Below are 21,453 nucleotides of genomic sequence, written 5' to 3'. Positions count from 1 at the left end.
ACTCTATTTTTAAATAAAAGCTTGTACACAGAAATCCCCAGGAGCATCCTACCAGTTCCAATAGTGAATTATAGCATACGTCCAGGTTAGCCCTATATCCCAGAAATATTAGGGAAAGAATAAAAAGGTAGAGGCAGGTAGAAAAAAAAAATCAGGAAAGCCATTAAGCTATTAACTTCCCAACAGAAATACATGGCTCGGAACTTAAAAACAAATGCAGAATCTTACTGATACCTTGTTCCTCTTTGAACCTGATCATTCCTGCATATACAGAAAGTGTAACACAACTTGCTTCTTAGCAGGACAAAAAGCATGGGGCATCCTGACACTTACTGGCTTTCAACATGTTTGCCAGGCTAGTGTATTAGGCCAAAAATCTGGATGTGGCATGCTCTTGTCTTCTTGTGCAAAGCCTAGACACTGTCTCTCCAGCTCTTGGTACAGGTACAGAAACACATCTGTATTTCTTCTGGCTGCAGAGAATCCCTGGTTCAGCTTGGTTAAACCCAGAAACAAGAGCTGTCATCCTAAACCCTCCAGTAAGGGCTACACATTTTCTGACATACAGCAAACCTGTGAATCTCCTCGTTTATCACCCGTTGTTTGGGGATGGGGAGTAAAACTGTGTGGTCACACAACCAAGTTAGACGTACACCTGGGAAGCCACAGGCGTACGGGAGCAATATGCTTCCCCAGAGAGCAGGGACAGCTGCTTCGTGCCCCAGGGTGGGCTGCATTTGTGTGCTCACCGCCTTCCTTCGCCTCGGAGCACGTGATGCAGCCAGGCAATTGGCCATCCTCTTGGGTCCCCTCCAGTAACTTCATGCAGGGGAATTTTACTCATGGTCTTAACATCTGGTCCACTTGGGGAAGCCAGCTAGGTCTCCCTTCCTCGTACTTAAGGCACAAGGACAAGGTTTAAAATGATCAAATCTATAGAAGCACAGCATTTAAGAAGTTTAAATGGGGGGGGGGGGTGGCGGCGGGGTAAAGTTAAAAATCAAACTGGAACTCATGATAAAAAGATGATGTCAGAAGAGGTGAGAGCATCCCACTGAAGGGGACTGCCATGAATTAGTTTCTTAGTACTGGGGAGAGGCAAGTTTGTGCCTTCTGCTGTTGCTGCCTCCATCTCTTGGCATTCAGTTTCTACAGGAAACCAGTTTTCAGTTGCTGCCAAACTTGAACCTCACGCAGCAATAAGTTCACAGTGCTATCAAGAGCTTTGTACTATGACTCTATGATTCTAAAACAAATCTTGAGCACCTCTTCATATTTACTGAGCAATAAAATATCATGCCAAAATTAAAGGGTGCTTCTGAAAATAGTTTGAATGTGAATCAGAGGATATTTCAGCAGATCCAATGGAGTAATTACAGCGTAGGAAGAACAAATAGACTGTAATAGATAAGTGAGACAGGCAATCATAGACAAACTCTTTGCTTCCCTGCTGATGGATGAATAGAGCAAAGGGTCACCTAGGTGGGGTTTTCTATTTAACTTTTTGCTGGTAGATTTATTCTTGATGTCAGGCTTAAGACCAGACCCACTATTTGGTAACAATACACTGGATATTTTTAACAACTAACAGCTCTGTGGAGTCTTCAACCACCATCTAAAATAGGTCTTTATGGAAGGATGGTAAACATTATGTCCCTGTTATAGAAGGGAGGATTAAACACAGGGAGTTCAAATTAATCTGTCCCATAGTCAGATTGAGCTAGGGCAACAAGATCTTCCAATTCTTAATCAAGTGTTTAAGCAGTGTCAAAGTGGCCTTGCAAGGCTGTACTCAAGTGCTAGAAATAAATTTTTGGCTGAAGCTCCCCAGAAATTGTAAGCCTTGGCGTCATTAAGACTTCAGTGACCAGTGGCAACATGACATAGCCATGATGAACCATGTCACTGCTTTTGATTATTAATGGCCTCTTACTAGGCATGAAGTCTGAGACAAAGTCAGTAGTTCTATGACCGCATCCTATATTAACAGAGAGATGCTTGGGCCCAAGCAATAAAACCAAAATTTCTTTCTTATTTTATTTGAATGATGAAATTTTCACATTCATTCCTTCAGAGCATCTTCAATTTATGGACTTTTAAGGTCTGGCAACTTAAAAAATGCTTAATTGCAGGACTAAGCAAGTCTATCCCTCTGCTTTCTGACACATATCATGTACCACCTTCTCTTCGTTTGCTTGCTCAACTTGTTCCTCACACACTTCACAGAGAAACCCAGGAGTAATGAACCCAACCAGTCAGCACATATTCAATAGAAAACCCAAAGTCTACTAGCAGCTTGAGTGGTCAGAGAAGCATGAGAAACAGAAAGTAACCTGGGGCAGGTGGACTGATTGAGTACTAATGAGGCAGGCAGAACTAGCCTAATTAACAGCCCTTCCTTAAAAGACTCCATGACAAAATTTTTCTTTTCTGCCTTTGTGTTTATCTCAAGGCTTCCTTTTTTTCTGATTAAAGCTGCAGAGCTTTAAAAAAGAAGTCTCAGAATAAGATGATTTTTATTTTTTTTTTAATAAAGAAAACGGCAAAATAAATCAGTTTGGTTTCATGACCCACCTCTCCTCACAAAAAAAATATATTTTAAACTGTTTCTAATTTTTGAAACATGAATCAGAGGAACTAAGAACTATTTCATCAGAAGTTCATCTGTACTACTTTTGATTGGTTTTATCTTGGTGACATAGACATGTTTTGACTTCATGTCTGTTATGACCTGAGTAACTTCAAAGCCATTCTTTTCTTTAGCAGGAGACTGGACCAGCCAACCTCTACAAGTCCCTTCCAACCTAAATCACTCTTTGATGCTATTCTAATAGATTGGCTACAAACCAGCCCATCCTTTCTGTTTTCACTATTTAACCAATACTACTGAAAATGATGGCAAGAAGTAAGACCTCCAGGGCTGGAGAAGCCTTACTTTGTGATGGCAAAATATATTGTTGTATGTTTATAATAACATGTATACAGACAAAGGGATATGCTTCAGAGGGGTTTTTAACTCATGTATTCATTTTTCTCCTGTCAAAATTTCTGCTTGACCATGAGAACCAAAACTTTTCAGAAAAGTAAAAAAAAATTCTCACATGTGATCGATTCCTGGTGGGGAGTAGAGCTGGATGTGTACAGCTGAATTTCAGAAAGGAGCACTGAAATTCCTCTTTTGACCATGAGGGTAAGTCTGACTGTGTTGAGTGTGTGACATAATAAAAATTGTGACATGAAGACAGCTACAGTCAATAGCAGTGTTGAGAGCCTGAAAATGCTGCCTCAGCACAGCTGATGTTAACATTTCTGAAGTTTAATTTTCCTAACCCTGTTATTTCTGCGGCTTGAAAAACAAGTATCTATGTACCCTCTGCTCCTTGTACCTATATTTCTTTTGCATGTTCTAATTTCACTATAACCATTACAAACACTGCAGACAAAAGTAATGGAAGTTTTGCAGACAAGCAAGTAATGAAGAAAAAAGACTGTTGCTTTTAATAGTTATTAACAGCTGTATCTATACCTATTGACTTCTTCCTCATTTCATCCCCTAAGATGAAATCCTCTCTTTCATTCTCTTATGAAATCCTCCTGTTCATCCTCTAGGATGAACAGTTGCCTCTAGGCATCCTCTATACCATTTGTTCCAAAACCAATGTTTCTGACAATTCCCTGCTCATTTACCAACCACACAATTGTTTATGAGATTCTAAGGACCACTTCTTATTACTCAGGAACCAGAAAATATGTCTTGAAAGTTCATGACAATACAAGCTTAAAACATTTACAGAGAGAAATCCACAAGTCTGTTCAGCAGACTGCACAGCCCTGTATCACTTTTCATTCCCCAGGATTTGTAAATCAGAGAGTGTTCTTAGGCTCTTTGCAAGACAGCAAAAGTGATCAAATTTCTCAGCCATATTAAAACACAAGTGGAAATATATTCAGAGAAAACACAGAAATTCAGTATTGAACTGATATTAATGGTATGTACTGCACTATCTTCGCAGAGCCTTCTGCAGTGCATCATACTATTAGGTGTCTGGACAGTAGCAGAAAAGATTAACTGAAATCTGAATATATGACTAGGACAATATCTTGCAAAGGCACAAAAAAAAAAGTGGTTTCAAGACACATTCATAGACCAAGTAACTCCTGACAGAACTAATCTTGTTGCATTACCTCTGGAACTGTTTGAAAGCCAGGTATATCAAAGTGCACCCACGGCCAACGTGCATGCTATACCAACAGAAAAACTGCCTGCAAGAGCAGAAGAACAGGTGGTCCTCAAAAGCATTATCAATGCTTACATTCCAGTTACAACACAAGGAATCTTTGGTTTTAAGGTTTACATCTCAAAATTACCAAAAAATCAGTATGACTTTGCATTGATTTGTCTCTATAGAAACCAGAAACACGCCAGTGTTTAGATGGTGATGCTCTGCTCACCAAGTCACTCCACTACATTTGGACTGCATCTGTTTTAGCATTCAAACTTAGAACTTTTAAAATCTATGATGCAAGTACCATTTTTAACTGCTTATTTTACATGTTCCAGTATTTTGAGTGAGGAAGGAAATAATATTTTTATTTAAATTGCATTTCTAGCACATTTATTATCACAGACTATGAAAGTGCTTTTATTGTTGAAATGCTACCTTGGAAGAAGCCATTACTGGGGGGAGAAGCAATGAAGACATTGAACTATGTTCACTTCCCTGATCATTTTATTTTAATGCCAAAACATATCATGTAATGCCAATACAACGTGTTTCAGCACAGCAGTCAAAGAAATAATCTTTTTTGGCTCTCCCCCACATTTTTTCCAGAAATATATCTTGTCTATCCGAGTATCTAAAATGGGATCTTCCCACATAGCTGGTTGCTTGGAAAGGTGTTAGTATTTCCCTATCAATATTTGACATCTGTCAGGCCAGTCTCCCCTTTCTATACTACATGCACGATGCCTTCAGGCATCAGTCTCCTTCGTTTGCAGGCTGAATGAAACCACTGCGTTAGGAATTTTGTGAATGTCACCATCACGAAATTAATTCACTGTTTAAAAGCTGTGGGTGCTGTAACAGACCTACATTTTCCTGTTTCGAGGAACACTTTGTACTGCCTGTAGTCTCATATATTCCAGCTGCTGCTTGTATACAAGGTTTTTACATTTGTTTCCAACCCTCAATCCTTCTCTTCTCGCTTTCACCACATTAAATTTCCTATGTGCATTTTGATTCTTTTTCAGCCAAGCAATAAGCCATGGCACAGCGGACCTCTTGGCTTCTGATGCCTGCCAGAAGGTGTTAGGAGGTATGCAGCCAAGATAATGCTCAGTCTGATCCATTTTTGAAAAAGGATTTAAAAATTCAAACTGACAGCTCAGAATGCAAACAAAAGCCTGAGGTTTTGACATTGCTATGACCAAAAAAAAGTGTGCTTAAGGAAAGCAAGTACTTATTATAAAGGTGTCAAGTAGGTGACCAAATGAAATGTTAGCTTTCAGGTAGCAAAGAGACTCTGCATATAGTGACTTTAAAGTAGGGACAGAATTAGCAAAACTATCCATCAGCAATACTATATGACTCACTGAAAGACATTTGAAACCACTTCTGTGACTCACATGGGGAGGAAAAACAGAGCAAAAGGGGAAGAACAGTATACAGTGGCAGTGTCCACTATGCCAAGACACTATGGGACTCCAGCATTGGCCTCCATCACTACACTTGTGAGGTGATATTTCACATAATATGGATGGCGTAACATCACCCTCTAAAAGTACTCTGTTTTCTTCTGAGGCTAACTTAACAAAAAATTTTAAGCACCACAAAGTTAATTGGTTTTATAGAATATACAGTCCAGGAATGCAGATATTCCCCTTACAGCAGCTTCTGAAATCATTGCTTCTCAGCAGCAGCAATTGAATGTCACAGTATCAGCAAGACCAAACCACAGCTTCCATGAAAGGCTTGTCTGAAGGGATGTGAGAGACACCAGGCTAAAGGAAAAGTTAAGCAACAATGTTTTAGTATTTCTTGGATGCAGGAGAAAAGCAGAAGGCTGGGGAAGCTTTTTGTGGGGGTGGAATTCCCTGTTTCCTTCCTACAAATGTGCATGAGAAGTGTGATGAATACCACATGCCTAGGTAATGGAGGAAGACCAACAGAGGGAAAGAAGGCAGAAGAAACATTCATACAGCCCTGTGCTGTATGCTAGGTCTATAGCATTACCCAGTGTAGAGCCCAGTGTTTTTAAGGTGAAGAAAGGAATAGTAAGGGTAATTCCCCAATTCCCATTGAGATGAAAGAAATCAGGTTTATAGAAGTGTTGCACCCTCACAATGGCAACATCTTTTGACTTTCATCAATCTAGGTAATGTTTTCAGCTATCAATACAGAATTCAGTTCACTGCCATCCAAGAATAATTACCTTTCTAGAGGGTATAATATTGCATTGAGACAACATAGGGAATGCATATCTTCATGGCAGCGCTTAAAAAACTGGCCTTTTTTATAAGTTTATTAGCAATGTAATACTGTTTGCTACCCTTTTTTCATTATATGACAAAATATTTTTACATATTTACTTCCACTGAAAAATGCAGAACAGATGTGGTTCCTCTTTAAGTAGGAACTATGTTATTTGCTGTTTAATGGAGCTAACAAGTATAAGGAGCTTCTATAATATCATTTTCATCCTGGTCTATATTATCCTACATCAAATGGCAGGGCAACCTTTCACTTTCCCTTGCTGTTTTGTACATTCTGCCAGTTATCCATAACTGTCAGTGGCTGACTAAGAATCCATTTGTTTAAATAAAGCAAATAATAAAAAATATTGAAATGTTTGTGTAATGCTTCCACTGCTAACTTTCCATCAAATTGCAAGTGTTGTATAAAAAATGTTTTCCCTGACATTGAGCTTGTTACAGAAGTCAGTCCACCACTTATCTCTAGAAAGTATTAATTTATGCCTCTCTGTTGAAAAGATACCTAAACTTTAAACAAGTGAGCTTGTTTCCAGGATTGCTCCTGTTCAGAGGCTTGGTAGCAGTTATTTAGAATTGTAGTCATTTAGAAACTTGAAACAAGACACTCATATTTTATAAAGTAGTATAAATACTGTAGAAAGGTGAAAGTTGTTAAGACTAAGATTGTAGTCTTAACAGATTAAAATCAATGTTATGCATCCCTTTCAATAAATTATTGTATTTACAAACATAATAGCGTGTTAAAAACTATGATCATACTGCCACAGATCCTTCTCACTAAGGCGGAACACCAAGCCAACAATTAGTTTCACAGCAGCATCAAAGAAAATCAGCCTCAAAGAGACCTCTGGAAGAGATCAGCTGGTCCACTTCTGTGCCTGGAGGCACAAACAAGTGAGTGTTGATCCCTCCTGACAGATATTTTTCCAACCTGTTCTTGAAGCCCCCAGTGACAGAAATTCCACAATCTCCCTAAGACAAGCTTTTATACTATGGTCAAAAACATTCACACTCTTGGGAATAAGAAAAACAATGCACAGATAATTTGGAGCAACTAAAATAAACTGTAAAATTTCAGTGTGCTGTGCCACCTACTCCAGGAAGGAGAAAATGTTGAAGGAAAGAGAAATTATGATACATCAGTGTACATCTGATTTATGCCTATTTTAAAGATTCCTTGGTTTAGATTCATGTCCTGCCAGGAGCCTCTACAGCTGAACAACGCCCACATGAACAGAGTATGAGCTGAGAAACAGTATTTCATTTCACATAATTGTGGTTTATTTCTACAAGGTCATTGAATACCCAAGGTGGTTCAGCACCTCTTGAAACCATGCCTCCTCTAAGAAAATATAGTCCTGGAACACAAGTGTGAGAGCAGAGGTCATTGGTTTGAGAAAGAGCCACCAGGAAGAGTAAAGAGACCCAAGGTGGGTCTAACTTCCACTCAGGTCCTCATGGAAACTGTTCTTTGATGAGCCAGAAGAATGGGTTAGGAAACCTATGAACTGGGCCAGACAGGGACCACCCAAAAAGCAGAAAATACTCTGAGAACAGGGACTGGAATTAGGAAAAAAATTTGGCAATTGAGGACAACAAAAATGTTCAGAGTGGGGCTGGCAGCCACTGCTTATACAGAAGAAATGGAGAAAAAGCCCAGACAACACCTGAAAGCCTGAAATATAGAGGACTAGAAGCCCATATGAAAGGCCAGAGGAACTATGAGCTTGTTTTCAAAGAGCTTGATAAATGATATCCCAGACAGATTATTTTTAAAACCTCTCACTATGAATTCCTTTAATAGGCATATATGAAAGAAAATTAAGTCTGTGGTTGCTGTATTATTTAAATACAGCCTCCAAAATATCCTGCAAGAACTTCATTCAAAACATTTTCATGTGATATGTGTCTTTGAAACCACCTATAGAGAAATCATGCTATAATTTTTGGAAAATATCTGTAAAGAAAACCTCTTATAACCTTCATGTAAGGTTAGAAGACATCATTTAAGCAATTCACAGTTGCATTTAAAATGGAATTTTCTTATTTACAAGACAAAATCTTACAGAACTCATATACAAAAGCATTAAGATGGTGAAGGGAGAAGTAACTGACACGCTGCTCATCCAATTACAAAATGTTAATCTTATCATCACTTTCTAAATCAGCAGACCATTTAATAAAACCTGGGATAGTTCTGTCAGTGGAACCAATTCCTTAATTAATACAGCAGAGTCTAACTCTCTGAAAGATTAGTTTTCATTTATCAGAATGTTTTCACACGCAAGTCTCATTTCTGGTAAGTCCAACTCTGCCAGTCCGGAGAACAATTATTTTGGTAAATGTCCTGTCAAACTACTGCTGAGTAACATGTAACTCTTACAAGGAGTACAGTATACAGAAGAAAAACTAAAGAGAAAATCAGGTAAAATGTTGTCAGGCTTAAAAGCATTCTAAACTTTGGAAATTTCATTATCATTATTATTGTTTTACCATTATTATTTGCAGGTAAATGGCAGGTGGGATGCTGTTGTACCTTACTCTGCTAGTAACTGGTGAGTCTGGTCAAACACGGGGAGGAGATGTTGTGAGACCAATTCTCTGTTGGCATAACTGTATTGATTTCATTAGACTTACGTTAGCAGAAAACACAGGCTTCTGTTTAGGTTTTAAAAAAGCCAGACCATTTGCTTTTATTAAAACATTTTTTTAACCGGAAGAATAGATATAAGTGACAGGATCCATTCCTAAATCTAACAAAGTGTCTGAGTGAAGTTTGGCAATTTTACCATCTCCAATGAACTTTTTTGTGTATCTCTGTGTCACGTACACAAAGCTGGTAGGAAGTTAAGCATGATAAATCTTGAAAAGACCTTGCGCAATTACGTTTTATTGTGAGACACAAATTTATGCCAGTTAAGCCTCTCTGTTTAGAACAGGCCACATACAAAGGAAAGCAGTTTATAATCGATGCCAATGATATGCTCTAATATTTCTTCTCTGTGCTTCAATTCATTAAGAAATCTTGGGGGAAAATGGTGGTAGGAAGTGTGAGAGTCCCTCTCACTGTAAGATGATGTCCTAAAGCCCTGGGAATGAGAAAGGGATACGTTCAGGAAGGAGAAGAAAAGTTCACTGTGTCTGGGGTTGGTGGAGGAACAACTTATGCAGAGTGACTTGTTCTGGGAGTTCTCTAGAAGGATCTTCAGCAATGCAAGCAGGAAAGACATTGCTCCAAGAGCTTTCCAGGGCATGCCAGCCTTAGGTTGATGAATCAGCCAGGCTTAAGAAGCTAAAGGAGAGCTGGGCCAGCAAAAACTGATCTCTTTCCCCACGCCCCCCACCATAAAGGATAATTGTAAAAATAAAACTCGGGCATTTTGCCTTAAATAAAAGGATTTCCACAAATGCAGGCTGTAGGCAAACCCACATAAATGGAGAGCAGTATTCAACTGCAATTACTCCATTCTCAGTTCCCATCTAGAGAAACTGCCCTTTCTGGTGTATGTGATGGGCAATTTCCTTTCAGTGACAGTTGGTACCTGGATGCCTTCCCAGGCAGGCTGGGAGTTGAGTTTCATTACATTTGCAGTGTTTGTGATGAGGATTATCTGTGGTTTGAAACAGAAGTGAAAATGAAAATAAATTCTTCCAAAAGACGGTCATTAGAAGTACCAGTCCTACAACAGTACTCCAGTGAAGTTCTTCAAGGCCATCTTCTGATTTTAAATACACTTCTTACTGGTTATCTGCTTCCCACAGAATTTACCTGACCACGAAGGTACCAGACAAAAAGCTAAGTAAATTTGTAATACTGACTTCTGTGATTCTGTAACAGAAGGTCTCAACATTATCACTGCAAGTCAGACTACAGTTGTACAATTCATCCATTGCCACTATTCCATCCAGTTTAAAAAGTGCTTGAGAAAGGACAAAGTCAGTGTGGATTGTTAGGGTGAATGTGCAGTATGTTCCAAGAGCCCACATAATTGTTTTTTTTTACATGTAAAGCAGATATATATATAATGATTAAAAAGCACAATTCTGCAAAAGCATTCAGGAGAACCACACTGCAACTTGTTCTTATATGGCTTTTTGTCATGGCATCGCCACTGCTCAGCATTATTTGAACCTTCTGTAAGTATGTTCGTAAGATTGTTTGTCCTTCTCCATTCCAGTTCTTCCCTGTTGCTGAAGTGAGAGGTCAGAACTTCTCCAGTAAGCCTTCAAAGAATGACTTTATAAACACCATTTTGAGGACTGTTCTCTGGAATGCAGGCATGACACTGCACCTGCAGCTGTCAACATTTCTTTACAATCTTTTCATAGTGAATTTAAAAGGTTATGAACTTAAAACCTTCTTTCTGTTTAAAAGTCTATCATTCTGGAATAGCTTTGAAAATGTTACTCTTGGCTTAATTAATCAAATTTATTTCAGAATATTCTGAATGAACAAACTTTGTCTGACTGATTCTCTGTGGTTTTGACTTGCTACGAATTCACCTCCTTATTTATAGGTGGAACACTTTTAAGTTGGAAACACACTGGGTGTTTTCATAAATCAAAGCTTCTCTCACTTGGATAATCATACATAGGAATCAACCATTTAGTAGTATGTAACACACAGACAGTTCTTTGGAAAAGGAATATATGTCTTATTTGTATGAAACAGTATTTTTAGCATGTAAACATGAATAAAAAAGGTTTTTCTGACACAGTCTTAACTGATAATTTTCATGCTATCACATTTTATTCTTGCACCTGATAGGGGCTCAGTGGTCTAAGAGTCCCTCAGATACTTGGGCTCTCTCCTTAGTCTTACTACCAGTCTAAGATGATCAGGAGGCATATTTTTGATCTCTGACCCTCAGCTTCCCCTCTCCTCAATATCAGAAGAAAAATACATAACTTTTAGTATCTTGTTGCAAGAACTGCAAAGAAGGGTATATATCAGAGCTGGATGCTGTGATCATTACAGTCAGTGTCATATACCAGACACGTTCACATCATCTGAAGTAGGACTTGCATTCTTTTCTGGAGGGAAGTCCTGCTTATATGAACATGTCATTACCAGCTGATTTTACCATCAACTTGTGGTCCCTAAGAATCCAGTAAATCCGGTTCAGAGGGAAACAGAGAATACAGTTGAGTGTCTCAAAGATCCCCCAAAGTAAACAAGATAATCACCATGCAGCTATACAAGAAAGAAAGGAAAGTGGTTAAATTTCAGCTTATGAACTACACCTTCAGAAAATAGGTTACTCACAACAGAAATGTTTTTTAAGACATCCAGATTTGTTACTACTTTAAAAGTCACAGGAATTGCTCCCAGGACAAGTCAAAAACTGTACAGGTGTACAACTGAAAAGACAAAGAAAATCCCTCAACTAATCATTTTATTTATTTTTTTTAGAGCATATACTCACCAGGACATGCAAACACAGAAATGGAATGAACTATTTAAGTTTACCTCTTGTTCACAGACAAATGCCATTCATTATTCATCTCTAAAAGGAACACTTGCATCTTCATCAGCTGAAAAGCCACTCAAACCATATACAAGCTCTACCTGAATTTCTGAAGGGGAAAGGACAGACAAGGAATGAGTCTGGGTGTTTTAGGAAGGGGAGAGAAAGAGGATTTTCTTAAGAAGATGGGCTTCTGGCTTCTGAGACTCAATCGGCTTGCACCCCTGAGTCTAGCAAATATCCAGTTACTTTCTTCAAAACACAGTTTAAAACACTCAGAATAAGGAAATAGGGTATGAAGAAATCTGTTACATGACGAAAAACTGCTTTGCCATCCATGTTCCCCACATTTCAGACAAATGAATAGACTAAGGTAAATCATTAACATTTATATCTTGCTTTAAATATGTTATCAAGTTTATAAAGTAAACCATTTCAAATGTCAGAAAGCAACCATTTCCCTCCTGTCCTTAAAGTATAAGTCCACTGGAGAAAACCATTATGAATACAAAATCAAAAGATGTATCATGGTGCAAATGCACAGGACTCTTCATTAGTGGTAGAGAGTCAGATTTAGCATTTCTTAACTGTCAACCACACAACTTCAGGATGTGAATCATTTTACTTATGAAATTGCATGCAGAATGGGAAAAATACTTACAAAGAGCTGTTTTTGCATTCAGTAGCCTCTAACTGTGGACCATGAAAGCTAACATCCCCAATACTTAAAATGACTCACACCACTTGGTCTAAAAGGCTGAACTGGACCTGCTGGAAACAGAGGACTGGAAAAGGCATGACTGAGGGAGGTGTGGCAGTCTGTTTGGGACACGGGAGGATTCTCCCACAGTCTGCTGGTGCCCCTCCCCCTCCTCAGCATTTTCCTCAGGAATACAATACTGTGACCAGGTGCTCCAGACACAAACATCTGCTGCTGCATGCTGCTGCCAAGGCAACAGCATCTGGCGCTCACACTTTCCAAACCACAAAGTTATCACTCAGTTCACTCCTGCCAGTGTCAAGAGTTGGCACTCCCAGCCACTTCCCCCATAAAATGCCCCAGATATGCCTTCAAAGACTGACTGCCACTTTTTAAGCCATTGGCAAGAAAACACCCCAGATTATCCACTGCTGCTGCTCAGGTGGGCCGGCAGAAGGGCGAAGCAGGTCTTAGGAGCATTAGGAATGTAACTGCTGTCTGGAGAAAGGGGACAGGTGCAACTACAATTAAACTCTCTTGAATCTTTATTCCTCTTCATACCAGAATCTGATCATCTAACTTCTTGAGCTGATGTTCCAGCCCACTCCCTATGTCCCAACTCACAAACCTCTATCTGCAAATATTCACACCTTCACTAGGGAAAGAAGCTATTAAATAGCCTTTTAAAATGTTGTTTAAAAGAAAGTCATTTTTTTCATTATATACTCAGAATTTGAACAGAGGAGTGGAGGAAAACATACATCACTGGGTCTGGATAAGTGTCTTTTCGATGTAGAATTACTGCTATGAGCAGGGCTTGCAAGCATTTTGAGCCAAAACAATCCCCTCCTTCTAGGGAAAAGTAAACAACCTCAAAGAAATCAAAGAAAAAACCACAAATTCCAGCTTCTTCACTTTTGCCTTGTTCTTTGTAGTACTTCCAGCTCCAAAGGAAACTTGGCTCCAGCAACACAACTGTGATACACCACAACACTGGTAAATTCCACTACTACATGTATACTCTGGGGTCTTTCTTTGCATAGAAGCCAAATATCAGTCCTTTTTAGGCACAAATGACCTTTTTTCCTGAGACAGTCCTAGTAGTGTGTTTTTTCCTCCTAAAAAAGCTCATGGAAACTTAAAATCAACATGTTCCTTGTCAGGACCAGCTACCTGGGAACACCTACACCCAAAGGTTTATAGTCCAGTGGCAAAAGTGATGGATGGTTTGAAGCCCTTTACAGGAAAAGCTATCTACAATAAAACTTTAAATAAGCATAGAAAATTTTAGCAAGCCAGTCAGTTTGTCTGACAAAGGCTGTCATAAGAACATTTAATGAAACCCATCCCTTGATGCAGCAGGTAAGAGCATTAATACACTCTTCTGTAACATTAAGTACACCATCTATTTTCTGTCATCCATGTCTTTTCCATATCAATGATAACGAAAAACAAATCTTTATAAAAGGACTCAGTCTGTGAAAGCCATTTTGTCACAAAAGGCATGCTTTCAAATAAATAAAAAAATACTTCAGTCCATTATCAGCCCGTGAATAGCATCAAAATTCAAACCCATTTCAGAGCACTTATTTACATTATCAAAACTTGCATGAAGGTTTGCTTTTTCTCTGCAACAGATGAGCCTGTCACCCCAGTCTAAAGAAGGGCAAAAGGTGAAGTAGATGTTGTTCTCCCTCCCACCCTTTGCTGTTGGTGATGGCATGAGGGGCTGCATCCCAGCTCTGCTAGGTGCTGCAAAAAAGCCTCTCCCTCCTTCCACGTGCCCAGTGTACTCAGTTTGGTTTTTAAACTATTTTCCACGAGTAGTATCTGCAGTTAAAGGTGCTGAAAATGAGAGCTAGGCATTTAGCTATGAATCGTTTAAGAAGATACTTTTAAAATGCCTCGCTTCTAGTAATCACCCTCGCAGTGCCTCTCTCTGAGCTTCCTTCTCGTGCCTCTCTCACCATTGCTGTGAACATACACACTGCATTTGGAACTATGGCAATTGTAGATGCATCAAAAGCAGCTTGTGTGTACCTAGATCAGATCGTGAGAGCATAAAGCTGAGAATAATACTGGCTTTAGCTTGTGCTTTGTAAGTTTGCCAGGACCTTGTGCACCTAGCAAGGCAGCGATCCTGCAATGAGGTCTATGCTATCACAACTTCACTTCACTAGAATCTGGGGGACCTGTTTTGAGATGAATATGTATGTTATTATCACACCTACACATCCCTGCTCCTAGATGAAGTGTCACTTAAGCCAAGTTCTGAAATCCAGACTAAAGCAAACTAGGTCAGAGAAGAACTGCAACATCCATTTTCATCAACAGCCTCCTGCCCTATTTTTAGCTTGGTCTTTTTAGGAAGCTGTGTCTCCGATGACCACATGTGCCACAGCTGACTCTTTGCAAATGTGTCCTCTGACAGAGAAGAGGCTTACACCCGCTTTCAAGAACCCAGGGCTTTGAATCTCACTTTGGATCAAATGGTAATCAATGCAGGTCACAGACTGGCCTTTCTTTGCTTTTAGCAAGAAATGCTGCTCAATGAAAAAAAAAAAGCTTGTCAGACCTCCGTCCAGTACACATACAAAGATACACTTGTTAGAGCGTTTCCAACTCAACTAAGATAGCTCTGCCTAAAACCCGCTCTTTTTGTGCAAAGAGCAGTCCTCAGCTCAAAATGTTCTCCATATTCCATTCTCAATTTCCTGACTCTCTCCAACTGACTTATAGGGCCATATATCCCATAAACTCACATGGATGCATAACTTTGTATTACATTACTACTTTATTTCCGATTTATCTTGTATTTCCACATCCACTCCTCGTCAAAGTAGTATTTCACTTGTGTTCTCTGCACAGTTTAAAGCCTTACAGAGAAATAATGGCACTGATATCTTTCTGTCCTTCACATAACATGATAACACTTCTGGCTGTGAAAACCTATGACTAACACTGCCATTACATCGCTGAACTAGCCTTAAAATAGGCACAGCACTTACAGCAACTACAGCTTTGGAGAAAGTAGCAGGAAAATTTCTCACTGGCCTGAACAGCAGAAAAAAATGTTCCCCAGCAACCGCTTAGGGCAGTGGTAAATCACACAGTTGCCATTATTATTCAGTAGGTGTAAAAGGTATTTCCATTTGGAAAAAAAAATGTTTGTAAAATCTTAATAACTCTGGGAAAACAAAGACAATTAATATAGCTCTGAGCAAAGAGGAACGTCCTTCTTCATATGTCCCTCTCCACGCTGTCACCGAATCGTATCTGCCCCTTGAGCTCACCAGCTATGCGCAGTGCAATCACACTGCCTTCACGTCCCAGCTGGCAATTTCCGTGGTCCATTCTCTAGGAACATCTAGAGTGTTCCCATTCCAGTTGCCCATGGAAGTCTAAACTTTGTTTACTTTTCCTATCTTCATTAATCACAAACACAGTAAAAAAGATTAACCAAAAAAAAACCCAAACCCAACAGCCCAGTAAAACTGATTTTCCCCTATGCTGCAAAACCATAGAAAAATAAGTATCAAGCAGCAAAGTTATAGGAATTAGTGCCACATTCCTCTTTCCTTTCACACAACACAGGCTCCACTTATGCTAAGAAAGCCTGAGGCAATATGAAACTCTCTGAGGTCAGAACTACTAGTTGCAAATAAACAGCAACAAATACATTGTCTGCTCTGAATGAAGCATAAATCCTTTGGGGTTTTGATTCAGTGTTTGATTCAGCCTTCGTCCTCTTAGCTCATCTCCTTGAAGACCAGAAGAAAATGACAAAATAAAGATGTCACTGACACTGCAAAGAGAATGACAGTATTGGGACTCTTCTTTCCTCTACACCCTATGATATGGCAGGCAGACAAAAAGGCCACTGAGGACAGGAGGCTCAGTGACTCAGAGTACAGCATTTCATTTCTCTCTTCTTCTTTGTTTCTGACTCCATGAAAGATCAGCTATTGCTTTATCAATCTCAGTGGGATAAAACAATCAGAATTCCCTCTAAAGCACATGGAAACGCCATGGAAGGGAAACACAGCAGAGAAGTCTCAAGAGAGAGTAAACGGACAGAGACATTTGCATCTGCTTTCCTTCTTTACTCATGGCATAATCTTTTCCCCATTGCTTATACAAGATGATAAGAAAAAGAAAATCATAAACAGATGGAAATCTTCTCTATCTTCAGGCCTTCTCTTTTCAGAATATGGGTGTCCCATGACTGGTCCAGAAGCTGGATCTGACCCAGAAAGTCCCCTGAAGATAACGAGCTGCATATTGAGCAACTAAGTATTTTGTTTAGCTTGGGACAGAAGAGGGGAGTTATGTCTGAACAATTATGTTTGGCACTCATGACTCGAACAACTCTGCCTGACAACTCTGAATATGAACATCACTGGTGATTAGACATCAGTCACTTGAAAAAGGCATCACTGGCAGCTTGAAAAGTAGCTTGTTTGAAACAGCATTAATCTCAAATATTTGAGGCTCTCTAGAGGAATATTCAGTGTCTGGTAGTTCTGCATGTGGTACCAGTCAGCAGTTATTGTTGTACTCATCAGGAGAGACCCACATTGGAACAGGACAGCAAGTATCAAAAAAAAAAAAAATAGGAAAAAGGAGAACAAAGCAGGAAAGAGGAATAGAACTGCAGTAAGACATTTTGGCTTTTCACCCAGAGGAAACACAATTTCATCATTGAGTTTAAAAATGTGCTCAGAAATGCAAAGAAAGGGAGGTATGTCATACATGAGAAATCAGCTCCATGGTGTGGCACTAAGAAACATCAGAAGGTGCAGTTCACTGAATGGCTGGGCGGTGGGGATGTTATTCCTACAACACAAGGACCAGTTATACTAGATCTGACCATCTGTTCTATGTTCCCTTCCTCCCATACATGCACAATGTAAAGTTAAGTGACTGAAAACATGGGGGGAAATGAAGAGAGCAGCATGCACAGCCTGAAAGGAGGTGTCTCACTGCCTGGACCCAGACCCCGTGTTCCAGCCCTGAAGGAGTTACCCAGGCCTGTGCTCCTGCAGTGCTGGGCAGCCCTGAACTCCAACAAAGTCAGCTGGACTTTCAGCACTGTTGTCAAAAAAACAAACTAAACAAGCAAAACCCCTAGGCCCCTCACAGCTGTTTCCCTGCCCATTACTTTGCACTGATTTTTTTACTACTTTTTTTCCAGAAGAGTGCATTTAAATTATTTGACATCTCAGTGGTAACGCAGCTTCAATACTCCAGCTACAAAAGGTGACAACTACAAAAACTTGTTCTTTATAAAATGTTTAATCACTTAACATTCGCATCTTTGAACTGCTGCACGAAGTGTTACACAAAAGCTAAATATTGTTAGAAATTTAGTGGTTATGTTTATCCTGTCAGCACCACTTTCCACCAAAGCACTGACAAAACTCTCAGCCACCACTCGTGACATTGACAGGAACACAATAGTGGAGTTTGCGGCAGAATATTAAAATTGAAGGAGCTTTCAGTTTCACTTTATACAGTTACCCCAGCAACAACAGCAAGCATATTGAAATCACACCACCAACGAGGAAATTCTTGTTTGGGACAGCAAAGCACTGAAATGATCAGCAGACCCCTGATACTTCTTATGTATGTTAGCTTGACACTGCTAACTACAGAGTCTATAAATCAGTTTCTCCACAAAACCCTAAAGTCATAGGTGCCAAATACAACTATTTTTCTCATAATCACATCCTTGATCTTTTCATATTATTACTGGACTTCTTATTCTTAGCTACTTTGTTGCTAAAATAAGTTGCTCTTTTTTTCCTACAAAATTTGCCAAACCCACTACTGGAATGCATTTGTATTGTCCTCTTACTAGGAGAATTCCTGTAAAATTCCCATTGACCTAATTGCAGTTTTTGGCCTGAAGAGATGACACGTTTGTGTGAATCTGGTAAAGCTGTTGAAGCAGGGATACTGCAAATTAAGTACCCTTCTGGCCTCTTTCATTGAGCTTCAGTCTGAATACCCTTAGGAATGTGATGGCATTTCTCCTCCCCGCTTTCTTCTAAGCTGCTTAAGAGGGGAAAAAAAATGTCCAAAATCCAACTGAAATAGCCCAGAAACTTAAGTAAAGACAGCTGGAAAGATGAAAGAGTGATAATGTTTAGATGCAAACCAAGCAACATGTTCCAACAACTGGCAGGGACTAAATTCTGTCCCAGAAATGTTACTTCATCTGTCATTAAAGAATACAGTGTCAGTGGGGAAATCTCTGAAACCACAATACAATTACATTGTTTTAAGTCTTTATTTGGAAAGCATTACCATTACTTAGAGAAAAATAGAGTTTTCATATCTATACACCCTGAGTGTAGTACCTGTTAAAGCAAACCTTCTTCCTCATAGCAGGAGAAGAAAAAAAAAAACAAACACTACAGGACAAAACTGATTGTTTATAGATACTTTAAAGCCTTGGTATATAACATATACCATCATTAGGTAAGCAGTTCAAATGCAGTAATACTGTATGAAAAACACAAGCAATATTGTTCCCTGCATTAGATTCAGTTTGCAGAGCCTCCAAACCAAAGCAGCTCCTGCTTTTGCCCCTGCTGCAGATGCAGACTTGCTCTGGGCAAAGTCCCATTTCATGGCAGAGACGGTGCCTTTGACTTGTATCCTTTAATCTAACAAAAACTTTGGATGTGCCCACAATCCCATTTAGAGTATGGTTCGGGGACACATACACAACTGTGGTCTCTACTGTAGCAGTGTGCTGTGTTCCCAACATATTCCTGCTTATATACTCTTAATTTTCTAAGCTTTTGTCACCTCCTTACCTGCACAGATCTTCCCATCATAGATCTCACACACCCAGTCGTGGCACTCGCAGAGCGGACCGTAGTATTTGCCGGACTCAGTCACTTGGCAGATGCAGACTCCACACTCACATCTGCCTCTGTCACTGCACAGTTTTCCCCCTGGGATGCGGCACCTGAGCTCCGACTCAGTCTGGGACAGCCGGCAAGAAGGACTACCCAAAACGCTCCTGTAGAGGACAGCAAAAAGAACAAGCTGTGGTCAAAGCCAGGGGCTGCAGCTCAGAGCCGATGACAACCTGGCTCATGGGAAACCATCCTCTTGCCATGGCTTCAGCCGATCCCCAGAACATTGTTTTTAACACCACCACTTTAGTTACAGTTGTAAGCTATTAGTTGCCTCAAATCACCCAATTTTCTTCTCTTTCATCAGAAATCTCATTGATAACTGTGGGAATGCTTATATTGTATTTGACTTACCTTGTTAACTGCGTTAGGCTCATGGTTTTCGTTATGCATGTCTGGTATAGATGCATATACATGTATAGTATGGTTATCTGTCATGAAACATTTTGATCTGGATTATTCCAAAAAGTTTAGAAAAGGCATATACATCCAAACATCTAGGTAGCATAACAGGAATGTATGATACCAAAAAGCACACCTATGGTTGATTCTAATAAACACATTTGCCAGAGTAATCCTTCTGGTTGTCATATATGTAGGATCCATGCTTTCATTGGAAAAGGAAACTGAAGTAATCACTGCTTTCCATGCAACAGTGTAGTTTGTGGCTCTGTTTTTAGTAAAGTCAGCAGAATCCAGATGCTAGATCTGAAGATTTGCAGCTCTGCCATGCAATTGTACCATGCACTGGAGCACACAGAGATCAGGACTTTCAGGACATACACAGGGAAAGTAACACACTGCCTCATCAGGAGCTGGATTGTAGGAAAACAGAACAAAGGACTGGCCAAGCCAGAGTTGTTCACAGTGCTGGGGAATCCTGAGGATTCAGGTGACTAGTACCTGCGCTTCTTAGACACTAGATTTTGCAGGCTCTGGGGTACAAGCTGCTGGCTCTGAGAGCAGGTGGGTGCTGGGCCTGGTGGAGGGGAAGAGCAGAGGGCAGCGTGCCTCGCTGTGCCGCTGCACCGAAGAGCGGGAGCACACAGGGGTCTGTGGTTAGAAGCCTGCTCCACTCAGGCAGCACTATGTAAAGGTCTAGGCGCAAAGAGTCATCGCTGTTCAGCTCTTTGCCCTTCACTGCTTTAAAAGCCTGCGTCTCGGGCATGAAATACATCATTGCAAACAACCCCCGCGGTTTGCACAGCACCAGTTTAAGCGCCCAGTGACCCACAGCGCTTCCCGCAGTGTCACTTCCAAACAGGCAAAGGAAGGGCTCGCAAACGACTCCGCCGCTCCCCCCACAACCCCAGCCTCCACACTCCTGACATCTCAGAAATCGGTCGAGCCCCCCCGGGAGCCTGCAAAGCCACACTTACCGCAGGGCTGGGGGGCCGGCCGGCGGCGCGGGGTGGCCGGCTGGCAGCGAGGTGACCAGCAGCAGCACCACCAGCCCCGGCAGCCCCCGCCCGTGCATGGTGCGAGCCGCGCCACGCCACACCTGGAGCACTCCTGGAGACGGCCGGCCGGACAGACGGCCGGACAGACGGCCGGACAGAGCCGCCGGGCGTGCGGAGAGCTGCGAGCTGGACAAGCCCGGCTCCAGGGCTGCTCCCCCCGTGCTGCAGTGGCTCCGATTAGCTGCCTGCGAGCGGGATTTGGGCAGCGCTCTGGGAGGGAGGCCGATGCCAAACCCCGAAGTTTACAGTCTAGGCAGGGAAGTAATTAGAAACAGTTGCGCAGCCAGATGGTTTATTTTGATGTTTTAAAAGTGGCCCGTTCACAGATGTGAACGAACTGTCTCGTTCTCGAAGTGCAGGCACCGTAAATATTTGAGGTATGCGGATCCCCCTATCCATCGAT

General features: G+C 40.6%; 1 protein-coding gene across 1 annotated transcript in view; it reads right to left on the bottom strand.

The window, feature by feature from the left end:
- Positions 1 to 21,206, bottom strand: part of ITGBL1 (integrin subunit beta like 1) — a 149,790-nt gene extending 128,584 nt beyond the window's left edge. The window contains exons 1-2 of the mRNA XM_056329620.1: positions 20,970 to 21,206; positions 19,486 to 19,694 (exon numbers count right to left, since the gene is read on the bottom strand). Coding sequence (XP_056185595.1) covers positions 19,486 to 19,694; positions 20,970 to 21,067 — 307 coding nt within the window. The 5' untranslated portion in view covers positions 21,068 to 21,206. The remainder of the gene's footprint in view (positions 1 to 19,485; positions 19,695 to 20,969) is intronic.
- Positions 21,207 to 21,453: the final 247 nt, after the last annotated feature.

This window comes from Falco biarmicus, chromosome 2 (genome assembly GCF_023638135.1).
Source record: "Falco biarmicus isolate bFalBia1 chromosome 2, bFalBia1.pri, whole genome shotgun sequence".
In the NCBI taxonomy this organism is placed as follows: Eukaryota; Metazoa; Chordata; class Aves; order Falconiformes; family Falconidae; genus Falco; species Falco biarmicus.
The sequence above is the reverse complement of the archived record's forward strand: the minus strand, read 5'-3'. Positions and strand labels throughout refer to the sequence as shown.